We start from the raw sequence: 23,048 nt of genomic DNA on the forward strand, positions 1-23,048 counted from the left end.
TCATAGGGCTGGAAGGGACCTTGGATATCTTCTAATTCATGCCCCTGCCGAAGGCAGAAGACTTTTTATCATCCTGGACAAATAGTTCTCCAATCTTTTCCTGAAGACCTGCAGCATCCAGAACTTTGGGAGGCAAGCTGTTCTTTTTTTCATCCTCACAATGTTAAAGTTACTGTTTTCTTGAACTGGTATAATATTCATAATTGTTTTCTTATTCTCATATACTCAGATATTTGAGTCTCTTTTTTTTCTTGCTGTTCAGCATGAGCAAGAAACATTTTATGCTACAAATGTACGTCCTAAATCAGAATTCATTTCCTTTTGATTTTCCATCTCTTTTTCCATCCTGTTACTTTGTGATCTAATGCAGCTTACCTGAGCCAGACATGCCAAAATAGAGATGGTTACCACTTGGGTACACTTGCTCATCATACGATGTGATTTTTCTTTTCCTTACCAAAAGTGGTGTTGCCTATTTAACTTCATTATGTACAGTCTGCAGACCAAGCAAATCAACAATGAAATAGGCTTAAGACATAGTGCTTTGCTTTTTCAATCTGTATGTTTCTGAAAGTAGTACAGTATCCTTTATTTATAGACATTACAGACGTTCACAAAATATACATGCTTTCTCAGTGTCTGTTTATATTTACCTCAGAAGCTGAATGGAAAACCCACAAAGTTGAAAAGGAACCAAATCACATTGTCCTTCAGTGCAAAATGTTCCTGCTTATTTCTAGTAGTTTTTTTCTTTTCTACTCCTGCCTCCTCTTTGAAGACAGAGATCTAGTTTAGGATGAAGGTTGTAGAGTAGTGCCTCTTTCTTCTTCCTTATTCTTTTTACCAAAGAAATGCTCTTTCAAGGACAGGCTTTTATATTTGCAAAATAACTCAGAAACTACTCTCATGAGATCTACTTAGTCACCCATGCTGCCAATCTCCAATGAAGTACTAAAATGTTAATCTGTAATAAATTGCTGCCATTTCAGTGATTGGCTTCACATAATTAATATAGTTTTTTTTTCTTTTTCAAAGTAGTTATTTTCCCTCAAGCTGCTTAATCAGAATCTTGTAATAACCTGCTGTTTTCCATGGTTGCAGTTTTTGCTATGCTTTGTTGCTTATATGTGTGCATGTATTGAGCTGGAAATATATATACTATATCCCATTATTGAAGAACTCCAAATATTTCTCAATAATTATTCACATTTTAATCAGGTTTATAGTTAACAATTTCCTTTGGGGCATGTAATACCTGTTCCGTGAAAGGCAAGTCAGTGCTGAATCAGAAAATTTGCTTATGCTCAATTACAACTATGTTGCATCAGCAATTAAGCTGGTGAATTATTACTCTGATATAGTTTTCAAAGGCAGCAAGCAGAACCAATGAATTCTGAAGCACGGCAACAATTCTCAATTAGAGGGTTTTTTATTTTTTTTTTTATTTTAACAGGTATCTACAAATCTCATACTGATTCATGCACCAAACAGACTAACATGTTGGCCATTTCAGTAATCCAGAAGATGGCTATAATTTAGCAGCTTTGAAGAGAGGTCACTGGAAAGATCCTATCATGTTTACAAACAGGTAACTGTGGGGTCCTTGTTTTCTTGAAGGTGTTGTCTAAGTTCTGATTAACAAGTGCAAGCAAATTGAAACTCTCAGACTTAAATCTTCCTCAAAGGACTTCTTTATTGGGTACATCATATCGGCACGATTAAGATTAAAACAAACTATAAATGCTCCCTGTGGTTTTGGTATAATTAAAATAGTAAATGATCCCCTTCCCAAGTGTCACAGGTCACATTGTCCAGTTAGGTTAATTGGCGGGTTTCTTAGGCACTCCTCTCTGACTACATCCAACACCTGTGGAGATGACTTTGGTTCCCATGAGAGTTCTGTGTTGTGCCTAGCAAGGCATTCTAGCCTACACACACACACACACACACAGATAAGGGGTGGAGCCAAGATGGAGGACTGGTAGGATATATGCTTCTCCTGCTCAGCTTTTAAGTTTTTACTTCGTCTTTTATTGCGATTTTAACTGTGCTTTTAGCCTTTACCCCCTGATTTTTGCAGAGGAGTTTTAATGCAAAATTGCATACCAGTTAATTTTCCAACTCTCTCCCGGCAACTCCCATTTTACTCTGGAAACGAGCCCGGTTTTGCAATTCCTCTGATATTTTTGTTTGTTAGGCCTAATTGCCTGGCCCAGCGTCCTGCCTTCATTACTCATACTGCTTGCTAACAACTCGGCAAATATTCCCTATGAGCTGCCTTGACTGCTCTGATGCTTTGATGTATATGGGCTGACCTCCGTTGAAGCTTTACCCATACAATTTGCTTTTAACCGGGGGACTCTATAAGCTGGGTCTTCTTTAATTTACTATCAGAATGTTAACCAGCATTGGGCCTTATTATTACCCAACATCCTCCACCAAGAGATCAACTGGCTGCCCTGATATGAGTCCACACAAACATTGTCGTTCCTTGTCCCCAAGGGACCTTAGTCTGGAGACCTCCCTCGAAAACATAATGGGCTCCTTGCCTAAGATCAAAAAGACTGACACCATGAAATTGAACCAAGATCCAAACTTATCAATTACTTCTTTGGAAGAATTCTTCCAAAACTTAACATCTTTGGAGACTCTGCCCAGCTCTCCTTTGGAAGAATCGGAATCCCTGGATGCCTCACTTTGCAACACATCTTCTTTGCTGGATTGCCCGACACCATCAGATGCTAGTTCTGTCTTGCCCTGTCTCACTGCATTGCTGTCCCCTATCGACTCAGTTCAGCCCTCGGATATCCGGCTTTTGCAACAGTTCTGTCTCCGTCTGGCCGACTCTATTACCCTTTTGACATCCTCTGTTGGAGTGCTGGAGGGCAAAGTGGAATCCCTCAGTAAGTCGGTCTCAGCATCACAAATCACCAGACATGCACTGGGTCTGTCCCGAACGGATAGCCATCTTCCTCCACGACCAACGCCGTTAGTGAATCTCCAATTGCTCACAGCCAACTTATGTCTGAACTTGGCCCATTCTCACTTTAACAAGTACGACTGGACCGACCGTAAAACCATTTTAGACACATTAAGGTTTCTATCCAATTCTCACATCCTGAACAATGAGCTGCTTTCCATGGAATGGCTTCCTAGCACATCCCACCACAAACGTTTGATTCTCAAGTTCAGCTCATCTAAGACCCCCTCGCTTTTAAGTGGTCTTCGCAACCATCTGACCCACTTTGGAGTCTTTCCTCAGAGATGCTTTATAAATACTCACCTATCCTCTCTTGGGAGGAAGCGATCAACATGGACACTTGCCGTCGGACGGGGCCGGAGTGCAAGGACCTTCACATGAAACCTGGTAGCCCTCTGAGGGCTTCAACTACCAGTCCCACAACCTCGCTGGCAACCCAGTAACAACGGGAGGATGACCTCCGGACTAGAAATGTTGCGCTCCCAAATCAACCCCTCTCTACCTCTGATGCTGAAGGCTTATCAGGACTTGTCCCCTTATTCCTGATCACTTGTTCCCCTTCTGCTCCGAGAATCTCGCCTCCCAAAATGCCACACTCTCAGTCCCCACAACTGGCTGGTTTGACCTTTCAGACTCCTCGGGCTCCCCCTCTTTCACCATCTATCATTATCACCAAGTCACATAATGGCTGTATTTCTTTTGATGACAACAATACATACAGTTGTCTCCCCCATCATTCCATCTGTACGACATTCAAGCCACTACCGAGACCAGGACAATAACCTCAGTCCAAATCTGGCTTCCCACCAGAATTCTCCAAGATCTAACAATGATCCCAAAACTAAGCAAGATAAACAAGGCAAGATAACAGATTTCTTCGGTCTAACTGTCCCCCGGTCCTTCCCCCAGTCCCCTGTTGCTTTCAAATGACAGTCAAAGATCTACTCTCCAACTCTTCCTTGGTCCATCATGAGTTGGAACATTGCAGGGTGGGCATCCAAAAAAGCCGACCCGGACTTTTTGAACTACCTCAAAAACTTTCAAATTCTCATATTTTAGGAAACGTGGGAGGTTAATGATATTTCGCTATGTGGTTTTGAAATCATATCCCTGCCAGCCCGTCCCTCACTGCTTGGTGGTCGTTCGAAGGGCGGCCTTGCAACAGGTATCTCCCTGGATTTGCATGCAAACATGACTCCTGTGGACTCCCTTGCCCCTTATGCCCAGGCAAATTTGATATCCGTCGGGAAGCTCTCGCTCCTGGTGTTTAATGTCTATCTTCCTCCTGGGGGCTTTCACCGGGACTTGGATGAGCTGTGGGCTGGTCTGGAAGACTTTCTCACTACCATCACACTTAGATTCCCTCATTCTCTGGTTCTTCTGGCGGGGGATCTAAACGCCCACACTGCGGGGACTTGGGAAACCCTGGTTGCCTCTTGTTGGTGGACAGGCCCGACTAGGGATGACCACCCCCTGAATACCTTGAAAGGGAGAGTCTCCAAGGATCGGAAAGTTGACAAAGTGGGGACTTCTCTAGCTCTTCTTACCATCAAACTAGACCTCTTCCCCCTCAATGGCAGATGTACCCCGGATGTCCCCGGGGAATTTACCCACTTGACCAAAAATGGCAACAGCATAATAGACTATACCTTGGTTTCGGAGCCTTTTTGCCATACATTTCCTCCTTCAAAGTAGACGACAGGATTTTCAGTGATCACCTTCCTCTCATTACAGTTGCACGGTTATATAGTCCTCAAGACCATTCTGCTCATGCTGTCTCAATAGACTCTAATCCCAGAGGCTCCCCGATGTTGCCGAAATGGTCAAAGTCTCTGGCCCTTTTTCACGCACGCTTTTATCATCAAGAAGCAGCCAATACTTTGTCAGCCTTAATCAGCACCAAGGCTACACCCGGTGTGTTACTGACCACCTTCACTGAGTGTTTAAGCGGTCTTATAGCCTCCTTTCAGCCCCCCACTCTCACCCCTGGTAGAGTTTCCCGGAGGAAGGGAGCCCCTTGGTTTAACTCGCAGTGCAAACAAGCCAGGAACCATATGAGATTTATATATTCTGCTCACAAACGAACAGGTTCATCGACGGCCCCCCCCCTGCTTATTTCGAGGCCAAGAAGGCATACAAGCTAGCCCTTTCAAGAGCTAAGCAAGACTGGCACCGGCTAAGGTGGAATGCACTACTAGAGGCCGCGAAATCCAACAACCCTCGAGATTTCTGGAGTCTGTTAAACAGGAGGCCAACTAGTAGGCTCACTCACTCCATCTCTGCCACTACATGGGAACTCTTTCTACGCCGAGTCTTTTACGACACCGACGTGCCAGTTTCTTTGACCTCAGGCCCTTTCCCTAACTACCTTCCCAGATGGCCTCCTGTGGAACCATCCATGATTGCCAAACTAATCAGACAACTCAAACTTCGAAAAGCTCCCGGCCCGGATCTCATCCCAGCTGAAGCCATTCTAGCCCATAAGGACTGGTGGACCCCGGTTCTCACCGAGGTATTTAATGCGATCAACCAGACGGGCCTCATCCCCAAACTCTGGAAGGATGCCATAATTATCCCAATACATAAGAAAGGCGCCCATTCTGATCCCGGCAACTTCCGTGACATCAGTCTTCTTTCAATTTTGGGGAAACTCTATGCCCGTTATCTCCTGTCCAAACTGGAGTGCTGGGCTGAAGAGGCCGACCTGCTCGGATATGACCATTCTACAATTGACCATGCCCTAATCCTTCATCATCTTGCCGTAAAATATTCCACCCCCAGGAAGGGCCGTCTCTGCGTTGCCTTTATAGACCTAAAGGCTGCCTTCGACAGCATCCCTAGAGCTAAGCTGTGGGCCAAACTTTCCGCCTGGGGTATTGACAAAAGATTACTTTGGCTTATCTCCCAATTGCACGATGGAACAGAAGCAAAAGTGCGCCTTACCCCGCAGGGGGATCTCTCTATCCCCGTCAACAAGGGGGTTAGGCAGGGATGTATTCTGGCACCCTTTCTCTTCAACTTATATATCAGTGACTGGAGAAAGGCATTTTCGGATCACATGGTCTACATCCATGCCCCTAGATTAGCTGATTATAGATGTCCGCTCCTGCCCTACGATGACGATGCCGCAATACTTTCATTTTCCCGGGTGGGCCTACTTAGAGCCTTAAAAATCCTTTCTGCCTATTGCTCTGCTAACCAACTGCATATAAACCACTCTAAATCTAAAATCATGATTTTTGCAAGAAGCAGGAAAATCTATCAATGGAACCTTGATGGCATCCCAGTGGAACAGGTCCACAGATTCCAATATCTAGGTATCCTCTTTCAATCCAATACCAAGTGGCCTGCGCAGGTTAAGTCCCTCTGTAATAAGGCTAAAATCTCCACCCATGCCCTCCTGCACTTTTTTCATACTGAGGGAGCTCATCACATCCCCTCAGCACTAAAAGTCTACAGGGCAAAGGTGATAGCTGCTATCACCTATGGCGCCTCCCTCTGGGTCCAATCCAACATTTCTTCTCTTGAGTCTGTTCACAGCCAGTTCCTACGCCGTCTGATGGGAGTCCCCTCCTGCGTAAGTAACGCCGCAATTCGTTTGGAACTGGGCATATCCTCACTTGCAACAATCTTGTGGAAACATGCAATTGGCTATTGGTTGTCCCTGTGGACCAGACTCCCAGGCTATTACCTAGGCCAATGCCTATGGCGGGACCCTTTTCATAGCCCCTGGGCCTGTAATATCCATACAAAACTCTTGAAGATCGGAATTTCCCCCATTGAAGCTTTTATTCTAGGCCCTGATGCTGCCAAATCGTTGATCTTTCAACGGCTGGACGACATTGATAGAAAACTAAATCTGGCACACGGATCGGGAACATGCTCACCGTTTTCCCTTGGTATTGTTCCCTCGTCTCACCCTCCGCCTTACCTCTCCGCGTTACACTCTATCAAACACAGGCTCACATTTATGAAGGCACAATTTAATGTGATCCTCTCGAATGTCCTCGACAGTAGGCTTTCGGGGGGAGGGGGGGTAAAATCCATCCATTGTACATCCCTGTTCCAAATTACATTCGTATGTCCCCACTACCGGGTTATAAGATCAAGACTTATTTCTCCTATTTCCCAGATATTCCCTGGTTCACCTGATATGTTCAGCCTTTATTTCCTACTCCAGGAGGCAGACCCCAATATAACTCTAAAGGTGGCAAAATTTTTTGCTGCAGTCGTGGCTGGAAAAAAACAGGAAAAGAGAGAGGTAAGCCCAACGGCAGAGGATCACTAGTATTGACAGTACAGATTGTATTTGAGGCAGTAGATGGTGTACTCTCCCATGATCTATCCATATTTGTAAAACATGCTCCCTTTCTTTGTCTATTTTAATTTTTTTTTTAATTTGATTTATATGCCGCCCTTCTCCGGAGACTCAGGGCGGCTTACAATGCATTAAGCAATAGCCTTCATACTTTTGTATATTTATACAAAGTCAGCTTATTGCCCCCACAAACTGGGTCCTCATTTAACCTACCTTAGAAAGGATGGAAGGCTGAGTCAACCTTGAGCCTGGTAAGATTCGAACCTGCAGTAATTGCAGGCAGCTGTGTTAATAACAGGGTGCTTTAAATCACTGTACTACCAAGGCTCTCTGACCGCAATAAAAGCTTACTTACTTACTCTCTCTCTCTCCTCAGTTGCCACACACAGTGTGGCAACTGAGGAACAAGAAAATGGTTTCTGCCAGGTTCGGTTTGAAGTTGACAGATGTTTCATTACCCAACTAGATAACATCATCAGTGCTGGAAGGGAATAGGGTTTGAACTCTTGTTTATTTACAAATAGTTTGTCCTTTCAGTGTTGGTGGTTTTATTTTAATTTATTCAGAGAAGTTATATGGTCACTCATTCACTCTCACCAGGCAGCTTACAAAAAAATAGAAACCCAATATGTAACAGTAAAACAGTAAAAATAATAACCCCACCCCCACCCTTTTGTGACAACAATCAAACAAGCCAATTGATGGGTCCATCCCACTCTGGGTTCCCCTTGTCCATTGGCAAAACTAGGTCTTCAGGGCCTTGTGAAAGAGTATCAAAATGAGGGCTAGTCTAATCTCTGTGGGGATGATGTTCCAAAGGGAGGGAACCACTATGGAGAAAGCCCTTCTTCTATGTCCTGCCACATGTACTTCCTTAGGAGAGGGGACCTGCAACATTCCCTACCTCTGGTGGGTCAGGGTAAGCAGGAAGAGACAGTCCTTCAGATAACCTGGTCCCAAGCTATGTAGTGCTTTAAAGCAGCACTTTGAATTATACCCAGAAGCAAATCGACAACCAATGCAGCTGCTGCAGGAGAGCTAGACATGTGCATACCTGGGTCTGCACAAAATCCTGAGGGGTGCTTCATTTTGAAACCAATTGAAGCTTCCAGTTACTTTTCAAGGGCAGCCCCATGTAAAGCGCATTGCAAAAGTCAGGATGGAACATGACTAGGGCGTGAGCGATTGTGAGCAGGGATTGTTGGTTTAGGAAAGGGCATAACGTGTACAATCCACAGTTGTCAAAGGCCCTCCTGGCCACAAGTGCCACTTGGTCCTCAAGCAGGACTTGTGAGTTCAGGAGAACTCCCAGAAGCACTGGGGCAGTGGTACTCCATCCAAGAAAAGAGATGGCAATTCTCCATGGACCAAAGAACTCAAAGCCATTCAGTCTTTCAGCAATGGGCTGAAACTTCAGTTCAGCTTCAGTCCGTTACTGCCCATCCAGCCCAGGGGTGAAATGTAAAATTTGTTACTACTGGTTCTGTGGGCATGGCTTGGTGGTGGGGGTAATGTGACTGGGTGGGCGTGGCCAACTTTTTTTTTTTTTTTAACTTTTCAAAGCATTTTTTCTAATGCTTTGAAAAGCCTCTCTGCCATCAGGAACTCAGCTGGGATCGTCAGAGAGGCTTTTTAAAAAATGCCTCTATGCTGATCAGGGAACTCAGCTGGGATCGTCAGAGAGGCTCTTTAAAAAAATGGAATTAGTTAAGGATTGTATGATAAAATGGGCACAAAACCTTCAGGAACCAATAATGATGGAAACTTGGGAAAAAATATGGGTTAGAAATGTAAAATTTACGCAAGCACAAAATTTAAGAGAAAATTTTTATAAAATGTTCTATAGATGGCATTTAGATCCTAAAAAGTTGACTTGTATGTATCCGAATTTGCAATCTAAGTGTTGGAGATGTGATTGTGATGATGCCACTTATTATCATATATGGTGGACTTGTAAAAAAGTTAAAGCATTTTGGATTAAAATATGGTGGATTATCCAAAATATTCTTAAAAAGAAGATAAAGTTTACTCCACAATTGTTTTTGCTGGGTATCATTACATATTTTATGGTTATAGAGACTAAATTGATTTTAAATTTAATAACTGCAGCTAGACTTTTGGTGGCCCAATATTGGAAGAAGGAAGATTTGCCTACTATTGAAGAATGGACATTAAAAGTAGCGAATCTGGCAGAAATGGCGAAAATTTCAGCATATTTGAAAGACTATTCACAAGAAAAATATATATCGGAATGGAGAAGATGGATTGATTATATTCAAAACAAATATCGGACTAAAAAGTATCAAATAGCTTATGAATGAATAGAAAAATTAAGAACATTTATATTTACTTAAGTAAAAGGGGAGTTAAAGTGTGAAGGGGGGGATAGGAATCCTTAGTTAATTAGCTTAGTTTAGCATATGATTGTTAATGATTATACCCTGTATTTTGTTCTGGGAAGTTTGGAGGGGGGGGTAAGGAAGGGGGAGGGGGACGGGGAAATATTTGTAAAAATTTTTTATTTCTTTTTGTAAAACTCTTTAATAATAAAAAAAAGCCTCTCTGCTGATCAGGAACTCAGCTGGGATAGTCAGAGACTTTTCAAAGCATCTTTTTACCACCTCTTCGGCCAAGAGGTTGCAGAAAAAAATGCTTTGAAGAGCCTCTGATGGTCCCAGCAGAGCCGCGCGACCATCAGAGGCTTTTTTTTTTTAACTTTTAAAAGCATTTTTTCATCGAAAGATGTTGTAGAAAAAATGCTTTGAAAAGTTAAAAAAAAAAGCCTCTGATGATTGTGCGGCTCAGTTGGGCATGGGGGGGGGGGCGCAGAGATTTTTGCTACCGGTTCTCTGAACCATCTGCCGCCATCACTACCGGATCGGGTGATCCAGTCTGAACTGGGAGCATTTCACCCCCCTGATCCAGCCTCCAAGCACTGTGAAAGAGAAGTCATAGCATCACTTAGTTCACCATGGATATATATATACATATGATCCCATATATAGAATATGATTTATATATATATATATACAGTACGCTCCCTCCCACATGCTGGGGTAGACCAGGTGTCTCGATAGAAAAACACATAATCTCTCCCCTGGCTCAAGCTGATGAAGGGAGGAGAACTTGTGGCTCAGAGGTTAATACAACTGCCTAACATGCAGGCAGCTCAAGTTCGAATCCAAATAAGGGTATTGTTGTGGCCCCGCCCTCTGAGCCTGTCCCATCGGAGGAAGAAAGCTCCGAGCATGAGGAAGAGGAGTCAGCCAGGCCTCCCTCTCCAGGCCCCTCCCCTCTGGCATTGTTTCAAGTGCCGGCCGAGGGAGAGGAAACAGCTGCTTCGGATCAGAGTGATAATGACACATCATTCCTGGACGCACGCCTCCGAAGGCGTGATAAACGTTTGCAGCAGCTTGGGAGGCGTGCTAGGGATTAGAACTGAGTCACTGGACCACACCCCAGAGACCACACCCCAGAGACTATATAATAGAGAGTGGTGGTCAAGGATCTTTTGTGACGAACAAAGCAAAACCTTGGACAGTCACTAAAGCCTCGTCCGGAACTGCTGGGAGGAATATTATTTCTGTTTGGACTTTCTTGAACGTTCGTATCTTATCTGTCTGTTTGTGAAAATAAAGTAACTTGGCAGACGGTGTGTCTATCGCTGCCAAGTCGGAGATAAGAACTGGGTGCGTTCCAAAGTGTTTCCTTAACCCTCGACTGGCTGTGTGTGTGTGTGTGGGGACGGGGACAGATCAGGTATGGCTAGCTGATGAGAGCTAAATAGCTTGAAATAGATCTATACTAGTTTCCCTTTATTTCTTTATCAGCGAAATATAAATTTGGTATAAAATGGTTTGTCGTGAATGTGACTGCTTGAGGGCTCCTGGATTGGAGTTGAAAGGCAAAAGGGATGCAGTACGCTCCCTCCCACATGCTGGGGTAGACCAGGTGTCTCGATAGAAACAGAAACACACACACACACACACACACACACACACACACACACACACACACACACACATATTGGAGAAATGGAGCCTATCTGTCGATTCATCCATGTCCAGTCTGCTGGAGTTCACCATGCCAGCGGAGGAATGAGGCCCCGTTGTCCCACGGATTCAAATGGGTTGTCTGTGTGCAAATGGGTGCTTGGAAATGGAGTGATCTTTTGAGGGCAATTCTACTGTTGTACCTCCACTTTCTTCAGCTCAGATGCAGCTGGGACACCCAAGCTGCTGGCAGTGGCAGCGGGAGCCACCTGAGCAGCCCCCTACCCAGCCCCGCCTGAGCTACTCCGTGCCTGGCCAGCCAGTCAGCCAGGGCAAAACCTCACTGCTCTTCTCATCCTCATCCTCCCTGCTCAAGCGGTGGCAGGCTCTGCGGGACAACGGGGTCTCTCATTCCAGTATGGGTGTGAGGGGCATGGCTCCAGAGTGCCTCCTTGCTCAGTTGAAGGCTTTGTTCCTGCACTCAAACAGTAAAGATGTCCTGGAATCAGAATCTGAATCAGCCACTCACAGAAACCATTCCTCATTCCTCCCCTGGCATAGCGAACTCCAGCGAGCAGGATGTTGGTGTGAGGGGCTTGGCCCTGCGGTACCTCCTCACTCAGTTGAAGGCTTCATTCCTGCACTCAAACAGTACGGCCTGTGCATGCAAGCAAGCAGTGCACCCCAGTTACAGAGGGTATTGGTTCCTGCATCTGGCCTTAGATCTGATCAATGGGGCAGCTTTGGAGCCAGCGAGGGACTGCCCAGCCGCCTTGGCCCCGCCCCCTGTGTGTACGCATAGGAGGTGGCGAGCATGCAGGGGCTGGCATCCTGGGTGAAAGGGAAGCAGTCCGAACACAGTCAGCCTGCGGGAGAAGATGGTCCCCAGGCATGTCAGGCCTTGTGTGCACTCGCTGCCTCCTGTCCACACACCTAGGGTTGGGACAGTGGTGGTCCCTTGCTGGCTCCATCCTATCATGATGCTGCCATTCTTCTGGGGAAGGGGGGACCCTGGATGTATTACTTAGTTTATTGTGTTCTTCCTTACCTCCCCCCCCAGCCTGTAACCTTTTACTTTAAAACCTTTATCCTGGTGCCTAGGCGCCTTGAGATTTTTTCAACTTTTGGGGAATGTAAGGGGAGGGAGGGCCATGTGGGTTGTATCACTCTGAAAACCAGCAGATGACCCTGAGAACGAAATGACTTCTGGTTGATGTTGTGGTGGTATCAGACACAGAGAATGGGACTCTGTGTTCTCTGTGCTGAAATCTCCTTGTATGTGGGCTCTGAGAGGAACCAAAGCCACCTTGTAGCCACTTTTCTTTTCCCTCTCAGCCACGGTGAGGAGAAGAGGCAGCCTAAAGATGGCTGCCACAAAGCTGGGACAACTAAGACTGGTGCTGGAATGAAGTAGGTGAACTGTGACTGGAACTGGGGGAGAGGATTTTATGAATTCCCCAAGGAATTTAGAACTATTGGCTCAGAACTATTTGTTAACTATTTGTTAAAACGGTATCTAAGCATTCTGAGAAAATACCAGACTGGAAGTGAAAGGCGTAAGAGAGAAAAATAATAAATTTTGAAATAGACAGAAAATTGGACTCTTAAATTGGGAAGACGTGGTACAGGGAAGGCATTTTAAAATGCTGAAATCATTTATTTACAAAACTTATTCTGCTTTTATAATGGATTTATAACGAAAAGAACGATTGACTATTGGCAATGTCAGAATATTGCCTGCTTATGATGCACCAGAGACTGGAAAGGGTTACGTCTTTACAGACATCACATGTGACTATATCAGCCAATGAACTCTTTATTGGACTCTTACCCAGAAACCACTTGGACATCTTCCCTGTTTTTTCTCTCTTTCTCATCTATCTCTCAGCAAGACAACACGTGAACTTCTCTCTCCTCTCAACATCTGAGTCATACAGTTAGGGTAAAAGGTGCAACAGGACACCTTGTTCATTATTGTATGCATGTATATATTTTGTAAATAATAAAACAACTTTTTGAACCTGAAGCTGTATTGACCAAATAACTTTCTCATAGAACCAAATGAGCACGGCCATCAATATATATCTGACAAATGGTAGCAGATGATGAAAAATTATTGCTCAGGTCTATGAATTTTTTTGTAAATTTTAAAATTATAGAACGATTTTTCCTAACATGGAATCCTTGAACCTGAACGAATTATCTTTACAAGAGATTGATGCATTAACCGTATCCTTAACAAAACAGCACCAATCATTATCCAAAAGACTAAAAAAACTTTCTATTGAAGCTACGCAGCAAGTACAAACCTCTTTACGAAAGGACCCAATTTTTTTTCTCTTCACCCGAACACCAAAAGAACAGAACCACACTTACAACAACCTTGCTCCGATCTCAATTCTACCCCACCTCATGACTATCATCAAGGACTTCAACCTTCTGAATCCCTTGTCTGTTCCAACCCTATAACTTCAGACCAACTTTTATTTTCTCAAGCTTCTCCAAAACAGCATTTATATCAAGCTTTACATGCGACAGGCCTGCTAAATGCAGGCTGGACTCCTCAAAGAACTGTTGAACTGTTGAACACCCTTTCAACCTCACCAGACCTGGTAAGCGATAATTTTTTGCTTCAACCCATAGATTCCGAGACTGACCTTTTAAACACCCATTTTATTAAAAATCCTCCCTCCCCACCTATTGACTTTATTGCTCCCAATATGGCTTCCACCTTCCCTGAGAGTATGGCTTCAAAAATGGCAGACAAAATGGCTGCCCCCACACTCCACCATGCGGTCCACAAAATGGCCGACAATTTATATGACCACACTTTAAACAAAATGACGTCTACCACTTCAGAGCACAAGGTCTCATCCAACCCCCTTACCCCCATACATCCTACTACCCACCCCACAACTGGAGATATTCAGACTGATTCCCTACCTTCTTCATCCAGAGCACCAAGTTCGAATCCTCCCAATTTTTTTTAAATTTTCAGAACTTTTCTATTTTTGCCGCCGCTGCAGACCTCCCCATCTATACCACTGCAGCTGCAGCAGCTGCATATATTTCTACTGATACCAATATTGTTTCCAATGTAAAAAGATCCTTTTCAGTCTTTGCAGCCGCCGCCTCACTCCCCCCCTTATCGCCGAATTTGCCGCCACTGCCCCTACCGCCTCCAACACTACAGATGCCCCGTCCAAACAACAAATTCACACAATTTTTGCATCAAAAGCCAACCTACCTTCTACAGCAGCCGATGCTGTCGCAGCAGCTCTTCCGAATCAAACTACAACCACCACCTCCATTATTCCTCCTATCGTTGAATCACCTGCAACATCTTCTCTCACACCAAACGACTCCAATCAACAATCCGACATTCAATTACCTATCTCTGCTGACAGTAACTCATTTCAGCCTTCTATTACTGTAAACTGTAATGATTTAAATATTGAAACTAATCATTCTTTGTCTTTATCTACTAATGTAAATTTATCTTTAGAAATTGAAACTGTTTTGCAACATTATAAACAACATGGCCCATTACCTTTATCACCAAACTTCAAAAAATTACAAACCTCAGGTAATAATTTCCCTACCTGGGAACAAGAAACTCATTTACATCTTTTAAGAAAAGGCACATTTCTTATAATTGAATCTCCCCCTACTAAACCTTGGTCATCTGACTTAACTTTTCTTCACAATAATGTTTATGCCACTCTTATGTCAACTTTAGAAAGTGATATTGTTCATTCTATACCTACAGGTTTTACTGCACAAGAAGTATGGCAATACTTACAAAACCATTACAACAAACCCTCGCCTGCAACTATCGCTACTCTTGCTGGTGACTTTTATAGCACCATATATAAACCTGGCACATCTATGGCCAAACATCTTTTCCACCTCGAATCCATGCGAAAACAACTGATTCAACGCAATCATCCTGTACCTGAAACTGCCATGATTGGTATCATTTTCAATTCTATTAAACACATTCCTGGTTGGTCAGGATTCATTAATAGTCTCCACTCCTTACCCCCCCACATGTACACTGTCACTGAAATCAAATCCAAATTAATAGACGAAGATAGAAGACTCTATCATACTGATACATACCCTACTTCTTTTGACCACCCTTTTTACCCTAAACATGATTCCCATCCTTCACATTCTTCACACAAACCATTCTACCCAAACTGGCAGAAACACCCCTCTCAATATCAAAATAATTTTAATTATTGTAACTATAGAGGACATCATCATACCTACAACTCCCATCCTCCACACGGTGACAACACCACCCACACTCATGATACAAGGGGATACACCCCTACAGACAAGACTAACAAAAGAAATCATACTATCAAAGAACATACTGAACCGTTTCCGGTTACGTCATCGTGTCAAGCAAGACGGTTATCGAGATCGCTCCTGTCCCTTTCTTGTAAACTTTCCAGTCTGGGAGGCTTTTCTGTGCCGGCGGTGGCCCCGGAGAGGCGGCCGTAAGCGGAGAGGAGTAGAGAGCGCGTGTGGAGTGGCAATCCGATGCGCGAAGGTGAATCTCTCCTGTCACAGGCTGGGAAGACGGTGCCAGTAATGGCGGCCCCAAAGCGACGACTACCCATTTTGGAAGGGAAACCCGATCGTAGACGGGCAAGGAGCCCTCTTCTAATGTAAATTAGTCTACATTGTGACGGACCTTTGATCCTTTTGATCTCCCTATTGTGAGTGCTGTGGTTGTGGAGGAATGTTCTGAGTGCCCTTTTACAATTGGAGCTAAGACGAGGAAAGCAGCTGCTAGTTTATTACACCAGGAACTTTGAGCCGTTATTAAATTGTGCTGACTGAAAGAAATATTGGATTTGTACTCTATTGATGGGAAGTATTGTTGGATGGTTTATTTCCTCCCTCCCCGCTGATAAATTAAGAATTAAATTAAGAATGGTGGTCGAACGGACAGATATATCCCTTGGTAGAGAAATACTCTTCTTCCTTCTTTTCTATCATTAGAATGTGTGTGTATGGAACAGTACTTTACCCCCCTCTAGTGGCGAACTGTATAATTACACTATATACTGTGCTCTTAGGAGAGAAGAAATTTGAATCTGTTTTGTACTTGATTATACGTGTTTGAATGAATTACCCCCATTGATTATTATCCTTATTGACTAGACTTGACCTGAAGGACTTGGAATATAATATATTTGCTGAATTGACTAACTTAAAAGCTGATTAAGATATTTTGAAAGTGATCGGGAATACCCCTATAAGCAAGATGTCAAGTGCAACAATTGTAACGACCACAAAATCGGGGAAAAAAGTTTTGACACTCCCAACGGTTGCTACTCCAGCTACACCTACATCATCATCTTCATCATCATCTAAATCTTTGGAGGACTTAGCCACTGCAGGGAAACCTCCATCGTTATTAAGTCTACAAAATATGCTGTAGGCAATGTATGAGGTGATGACAAAAAATCAAGAAGATATCTCCAAAAATTTAGAGGACTTAACGTCAGACCTTAAAGGGGAGCTGGGAGCTGTTAGAAATGATATCAAAATGCTGAACGAGAGGCTGGAAGGTATTCAGGGGGTGTTGACACAACAGGAGAGTAAAGTTCAAGATGTGGAGAAGAGAGTGGGACGATGTGAGGAGAGACTGGATGGAAATGAAAGAGAGCAGCTCTCAGTGAATAGGGCCCTGGAAGAAGAAATTATATTTCTTGAAATGGAAAGGTCAGCCTTTTACTTGAGGATACAAAATGTGGTGGAAGAACGGGGGGAGCCTTTAAGAGATATTGTGACGGATATTTTGGCTGGGATTCTGGAGATAACTAAGAAAGATGTCCTGAGAGATATAGACAACGTTTTCCATGTATTTACAAGTTACGCTAGGAGGCAGAGACTTCCGACAGAGGTTCATGTTAGACTATCAAAAAAAGCTCTTAGGGAAGAAGTGATTTTGAAGTCCAGAGACAAAACGGTGACATATAAGGACAAACAATTGATAATACTGAAGCAACTCCCCAGACGGGTACGGGAAATACGACAAAACTATCATTTCTTAATTAATTAAGAAAATTAAGAAAACACAAAGTACTATACAGGTGGTTATTATTGGAAGGGTTACAATTTACTTGGGCTGACAAAAAAGTGAGAATTGATAACCTTAGAGATGCTAGAGAATTTTTTATAAGACATTTGAACCTTTAGAAGCGGAGGTGGGAGAAGAGTCAGAGGGGAAGAGTGGGGAAGAATTATTAGAGGAGGAAGAGAGAGGGGAACCAGAACAGCTAGGTGGGAGAAAGAAAGGAAGAGGACAGACGCAGATACAGGCAGAAATAGGAATCGAGGGACTAAACCAGAGAGAAACAAGACAAACAAAAAAGAAACTTCAAGTAGAAGGCAAGTAAGGGCAACAGAAGGGAGAAGGGATGGGGGAGGAAATTCGACTATTGTCAGTTAACATTAATGGGCTGAATAGCCAGAATAAGAGAAAAAAGATCTTTAATAAATTAATAAAAGCATGTTTGAATATTATATGCCTTCAAGAAGTACACGTGAAAAGAGATCATCTTTATTTACTGAATTATACCAAATTGGGTCAATTATATACATCTCTAGTGGAAACTAAAAAAAGAGGAGTAGCGATTTATGTTCAAAAGCATATAAACTCGAGAGTAATTTTTGCAGATGAAGAAGGGAGACTTTTGATAATTGAAGTAGAAATTTGTGGTAAAAAAAGCATATTGGTTTGTATTTATACACCTAATGGGAATCAAAAATTTTTTTTTCAGAATCTTTATAGTAAATTGGTAGAACTTGATTACTCACATATTTGTGTAGTGGGGGACTTCAACGCCATAGATGATAAGGATAAAGATTATATATCTGGAAAAAAGAATCAGGAGGAAAAAAGAGATCAGCAAAGAAAAGATTGCCTACTATTTGCCATCAAATTCAAGAGGAATTTGGACTTAGAGACATTTGGAGGGAAAAACATCCGGAAGATAGACACTACACATATTTCTCCACCAGGCACTCATCTTGGTCGCGGATAGATGCGGTTTGGATGTCGGGGGAACTGAGGCAGGGAACACAGAAAGTAAAAATAGGCATCAATGAGTGGGCAGACCATAATCCATTATGGATAACATGGGGAGGCTTGAAAACAAGGCCCAGGTGGAGAATGGATGTAAGGGTCCTCAAAGATGAACAATTCTTAAGTTATTTAAAGAAGGAGATGGGCTTTTTCTTTCAGGAAAATAATAAGGAAGATGCGAACTTTTTAAATGTTTGGGAAACAGCTAAAGCAGTGTTTCGGGGTTTAGTGATAAACTATATAGCGGGGAAACGGAAGAAGGAGAGGGCTAAACGAGATAAATTATTAGAAGACTTGACCAAAAGTGAGGCTATGTTGCAACAGGACCCAAACAATAGAGAACTCAATATGAATTTGAAATTAGTACAACATCAAATTAACTTATTAGACCAAGAGGACTTAGAAAAAAAAATTAGGTGGATGAAACAACGGCAATTTGAAAATGCAAATAAACAGGGAAGATGGCTTACATACTGATTAAAAAAAGAAAAGGAAAGGAGTAGAATTCATAACTTGAGAGATGGGAATGGTGAATGGATTACAGGGGAAGAAGAGAAGAAAAGAATAGCGCAGGAATTTTATTCCGATCTATATAGAAAAGAGGATAAGTCTGAGCAGGAAATAAAGAAATATTTAGAAGAATCTGATCTACCCAAAATATCGGACATGTCTAGGGAAATACTGGACAGGGAGATAACCAAAGGGGAAATTGAAAGGGTTATGGGAAAACAAAAAACAGGAAAGACAGATGGCCTCCCAATAGAATATTACAAGGCACTTTGGGAAGTCTTAAGTCCTTATATGACAGAACTATTTAATGGGGTAATCCGGGAGGGACAGATTCCGAATTCCTGGTCAGAAGCATTAATAACCCTCTTGCCGAAGGAAAGTAGTGACTTATCCCTGATCCAGAATTATAGACCTATTTTGCTTCTTAATGCAGATTACAAATTATTTGCGGCAGTGCTAGCAGAAAGGCTAAAAGTTTTCCTAAGTCAATTTATACATGAAGATCAAAACAGTTTCCTTCCTTGTAGGCAGATTAGAGATAACATGAGAATAATTATGAACGTCTTAGAACATTATGAAACCCATATTGATAAACAATTGGCTTTGGTCTTTGTGGATGCGCAAAAGGCCTTTGATTGAGTGAGTTGGAGTTTTTTAGTGGGTTTATTACAACATATACAATTTGGGGAAAGGTTTATTCAGGCAATTCGTTCAATTTATTCGAAGCAGTCTGTTAAGATTCTAATTAATGGAGATGTTTCTGAACAAATCTGCATTGAGAAAGGAACTAGACAGGGGTGCCCGCTTTCTCTGTGGCTATTTATTTTAACATTAGAACCTTTATTGAGGGAAATTAGGCGTAATTCGGGGATAAAAGGATTGCATATTAAAAACCAACAATATAAGGTACAAGCATATGCTGATGACCTAGTATTTATATTGGAAGACCCCATTTTATCGGGTCCGAATTTGATTAATGAATTAGGAAAATATGGAAATGTAGCAGGTTTAAAAGTAAACAAGGAAAAAACTAAGGTTATTATTAAAAATTTGACAATAAAGCAGGGGAAGGAATTAGAAGTGCATTTGGGATTCCAAATTGTCAATAAATTATGATATCTAGGTATTATATTATCAGCCAAATGCACAACAATTAAAGAAGATAATTATTTGAAATTACTCCAACGAACAGAACAGGATTTAGAGAAATGGAAGAACTTTCAGACGTCTTTATTAGGTAGGATCGCGATTATAAAATCCTATATCCTCCCAAAATAGACATATTTATTTTATACAGCACCAGCTAGACTAGACAATACTTTTTTCCAAATGTTAAATCAATGTGTTCTTAAATTTATCTGGCAAAATAAAAAGCCCAGAATTAAACTTAAAATGCTTCAAGAGGTGAAAGAAAGAGGGGGATTTGGCTTACCAAAATGGGAATATTATTATCAGGCTGCAAATTTAGTTTGGGTAAGGGAATGGATCCTGCTGAGAAGACGGTTGTTGATTCTGGAAGATTCAGGGTTACAACAGGGTTGGCACTATTTTCTTTGGCAAGATAAGATTAAAAAACATATGAGTTTTGCAGGACATTATGTAAGGAATATTCTAATTGATACATGGAGGAAAGTTAAGGGTAAACTCTACTTTTTGACTCCTTCTTGGTTGGTCCTGTTAGAAGCTACAACATATAGTTCGCTTTATAATACAGAAAAACATCTATCCTATCGGGAACTGTTGGATGCCCAAGGCTGCTTAAAAACAAGAACTGAGTTAGAGCTTCAAGGAATAAAATTGGATTGGTGGTCCTATGTCCAGATCAGCTCTAAATATAAGAAAGACAAGGAAAAAAGTGGTATAGACATGACTCAGCAAGAAATAGATAGTATTATATTAGGAAAGGAGGAAAGAATATTATCTAAGATCTATAAATTCTTAATAACTTATTGGATAGGGGATGAGATTGTTAAAGACTCAATGATTGCCTGGGGGAGAAATATTGGTTACTCAATTGAATTGATAAAATGGGAAGAAATTTGGACGAAACAATTGAAATTTCTGATGGCAACCACTTACAAAGAAAACTTGTATCAGATGGTGTATAGATGGCATCTCCCTCCTGCTCGATTAGCCAAAATGTTTCCAGGACTCTCCCCAAATTGTTGGAAGTGTGGGGAGATAGGTACTTATTATCATGTATGGTGGACCTGCCCTAAGGCAATCAAATTTTGGAGATCTATACAGAGGTGGATATTAGAAATCACAGGATATAAATTACAATTGAAACCAGAATACTATCTATTAAATATTAGGCCAGATAAGATAGGCACGAATATATGGTGTCTGATTACATATCACAACCACAGCAAGAATATGTTTTGCTCAACATTGGAAGGGGAAAGACCTACCGGCTGAAGATTTGATTCTGGGAAAAATTATCGAATATGCGGAAGCTGACAGGTTAACAAAAATTTTGAGAGATCAAAAGGACTCCGTATATTTTCAATGCTGGGACCAATGGTATACTTGGTTGAATAATAGAATAAAAAAAGGATAAGGTTAGTATAGATTTTATTTTTTATTTGTATATCTTGACTGAAGTTAATATATTCTGTAAAGCTCCCGTCGCGATCTGTGTGTGAGTAAATATTTTGTTGTAAAGAAATAAATAAAATTTTTTTAAAAAAAGAACATACTGAACCTAAAAGATCCATGGCTACTGAATTTTACATTAGAAAGGGTCCCACACACAAAGATTATAAAGACAGAAGGGGACAACATACTGAACAATCTATATATTCTAACTCCGATTCCCAAACATTCGGCATCTTTCCCAACACCCAACAATACCTGCGTGACACCACGCACCTATGGGTCAACCAATATTTCAATTACAGCAGCAAATGGTACTTCCAGTTGAATATGAGGGATCTATCTTTATACCCAGTATAAGGGAAGTTAGTCAAGTGCTCTATACACCTACCTTTGGCCACAATATTTTGAGTACTTCAAAATTAGGTAAAATCGGTTTTAAAGTATTTCTTGATGATCAACACGGTTTTATAAAATCCAAACATTATAACACTATTATTGCTAATATTTCTGTCATTAATGATTTACCTTTTCTTATTCCAGATTCCTTTACATCATCCTCATCCATGACTCAACTACCTCAATCCTCATCGAGACCTGACCCTGACAATCATCCCGACCGTAACCCTGACACCCACCACGAAGGTACCACACCACACCTCTCTCCAACTTCACCCACATCACAAAACCAATGAACCTCGAAAACAAAAATTCAAACTCATATAGGTGAACCTTTACACGATAATTGTGCCCATTTATTACACAGACGTTTAGCACATGCCAATACTGTTGCTGTAGACAATACTCAAAATTTTTCCCAAGGCATATACACTAAGGATTGCCCTATCCAACTTGACTGTGAGATTTGTAAAACTGCAAAATCAAAGGCAGCCCCAATTCCCCACACCAGCACCAGACGATCAAAACACATATACGAATTGGTACACGTTGACATTGTAGGCCCTTTTCCACTTTCTTTGGGCAAACGCAAATATTTTTTGAACTTAGTCAATGATTTCAGTCGTTTCGGACATATCTATACCCTTACTGAAAAATCTCAAGCATTCCAAAAAATAAAAAAAAATTACACACTCATACAAAACCAACACAACATCAAATTAAAGAAAATTCAAACAGATTGTGGAGCCGAATTCACATCTGTACAATTTCAAAACTGGATTGACTCCAAAGGCATTATACACTACAAAACATCACCTTTTACCCCCCACCAGAATGGGATTTGTGAAAGAAAAAATGGAATATTACAGACCATGATGCGCAGCATCATGTTAGATGCTGATGTACCCCCTAGCTATTGGGCAGAAGCCCTTGCATATGTCAATTACACTTTTAACCGCACATGGAATAAGGTTATTAACCAAACGCCTAATTTTCTTGTATATGGCATTCAACCACACCTCACACATCTTCGTGTTTTTGGCTGCTATGCATATGTCAATATCCCCAAACCACTCAGACGGAAAGGGAATGAGCTGCCAAAAAATTACGTTTCATAGGATATGCACCAGGTTCGAAAGCATATCG

At 41.9% G+C, this 23,048-nt stretch overlaps 1 protein-coding gene and 1 long non-coding RNA gene across 2 annotated transcripts in view; one reads left to right on the plus strand and one right to left on the minus strand.

Annotated features, from left to right (window-relative positions):
- TMEM52B (transmembrane protein 52B) overlaps nucleotides 1-432 on the minus strand; it is a 35,156-nt gene extending 34,724 nt beyond the window's left edge. Inside the window, exon 1 of the mRNA XM_070938331.1 lies at nucleotides 376-432. Within this exon, the coding sequence (XP_070794432.1) occupies nucleotides 376-432 (57 nt within the window). The remainder of the gene's footprint in view (nucleotides 1-375) is intronic.
- Nucleotides 8-22,093, plus strand: LOC139313020 (uncharacterized). The gene is made up of 4 exons (XR_011600061.1): nucleotides 8-132; nucleotides 1,454-1,588; nucleotides 7,113-7,241; nucleotides 22,047-22,093. It is a non-coding gene; the product is annotated as an uncharacterized lncRNA (long non-coding RNA).
- Nucleotides 22,094-23,048: the final 955 nt, after the last annotated feature.

This window comes from Pituophis catenifer, unplaced genomic scaffold (genome assembly GCF_029215685.1).
Source record: "Pituophis catenifer annectens isolate HBS135680 unplaced genomic scaffold, rPitCat1.0.hap2 SCAF_2, whole genome shotgun sequence".
Classification (NCBI taxonomy): domain Eukaryota; kingdom Metazoa; phylum Chordata; class Lepidosauria; order Squamata; family Colubridae; genus Pituophis; species Pituophis catenifer.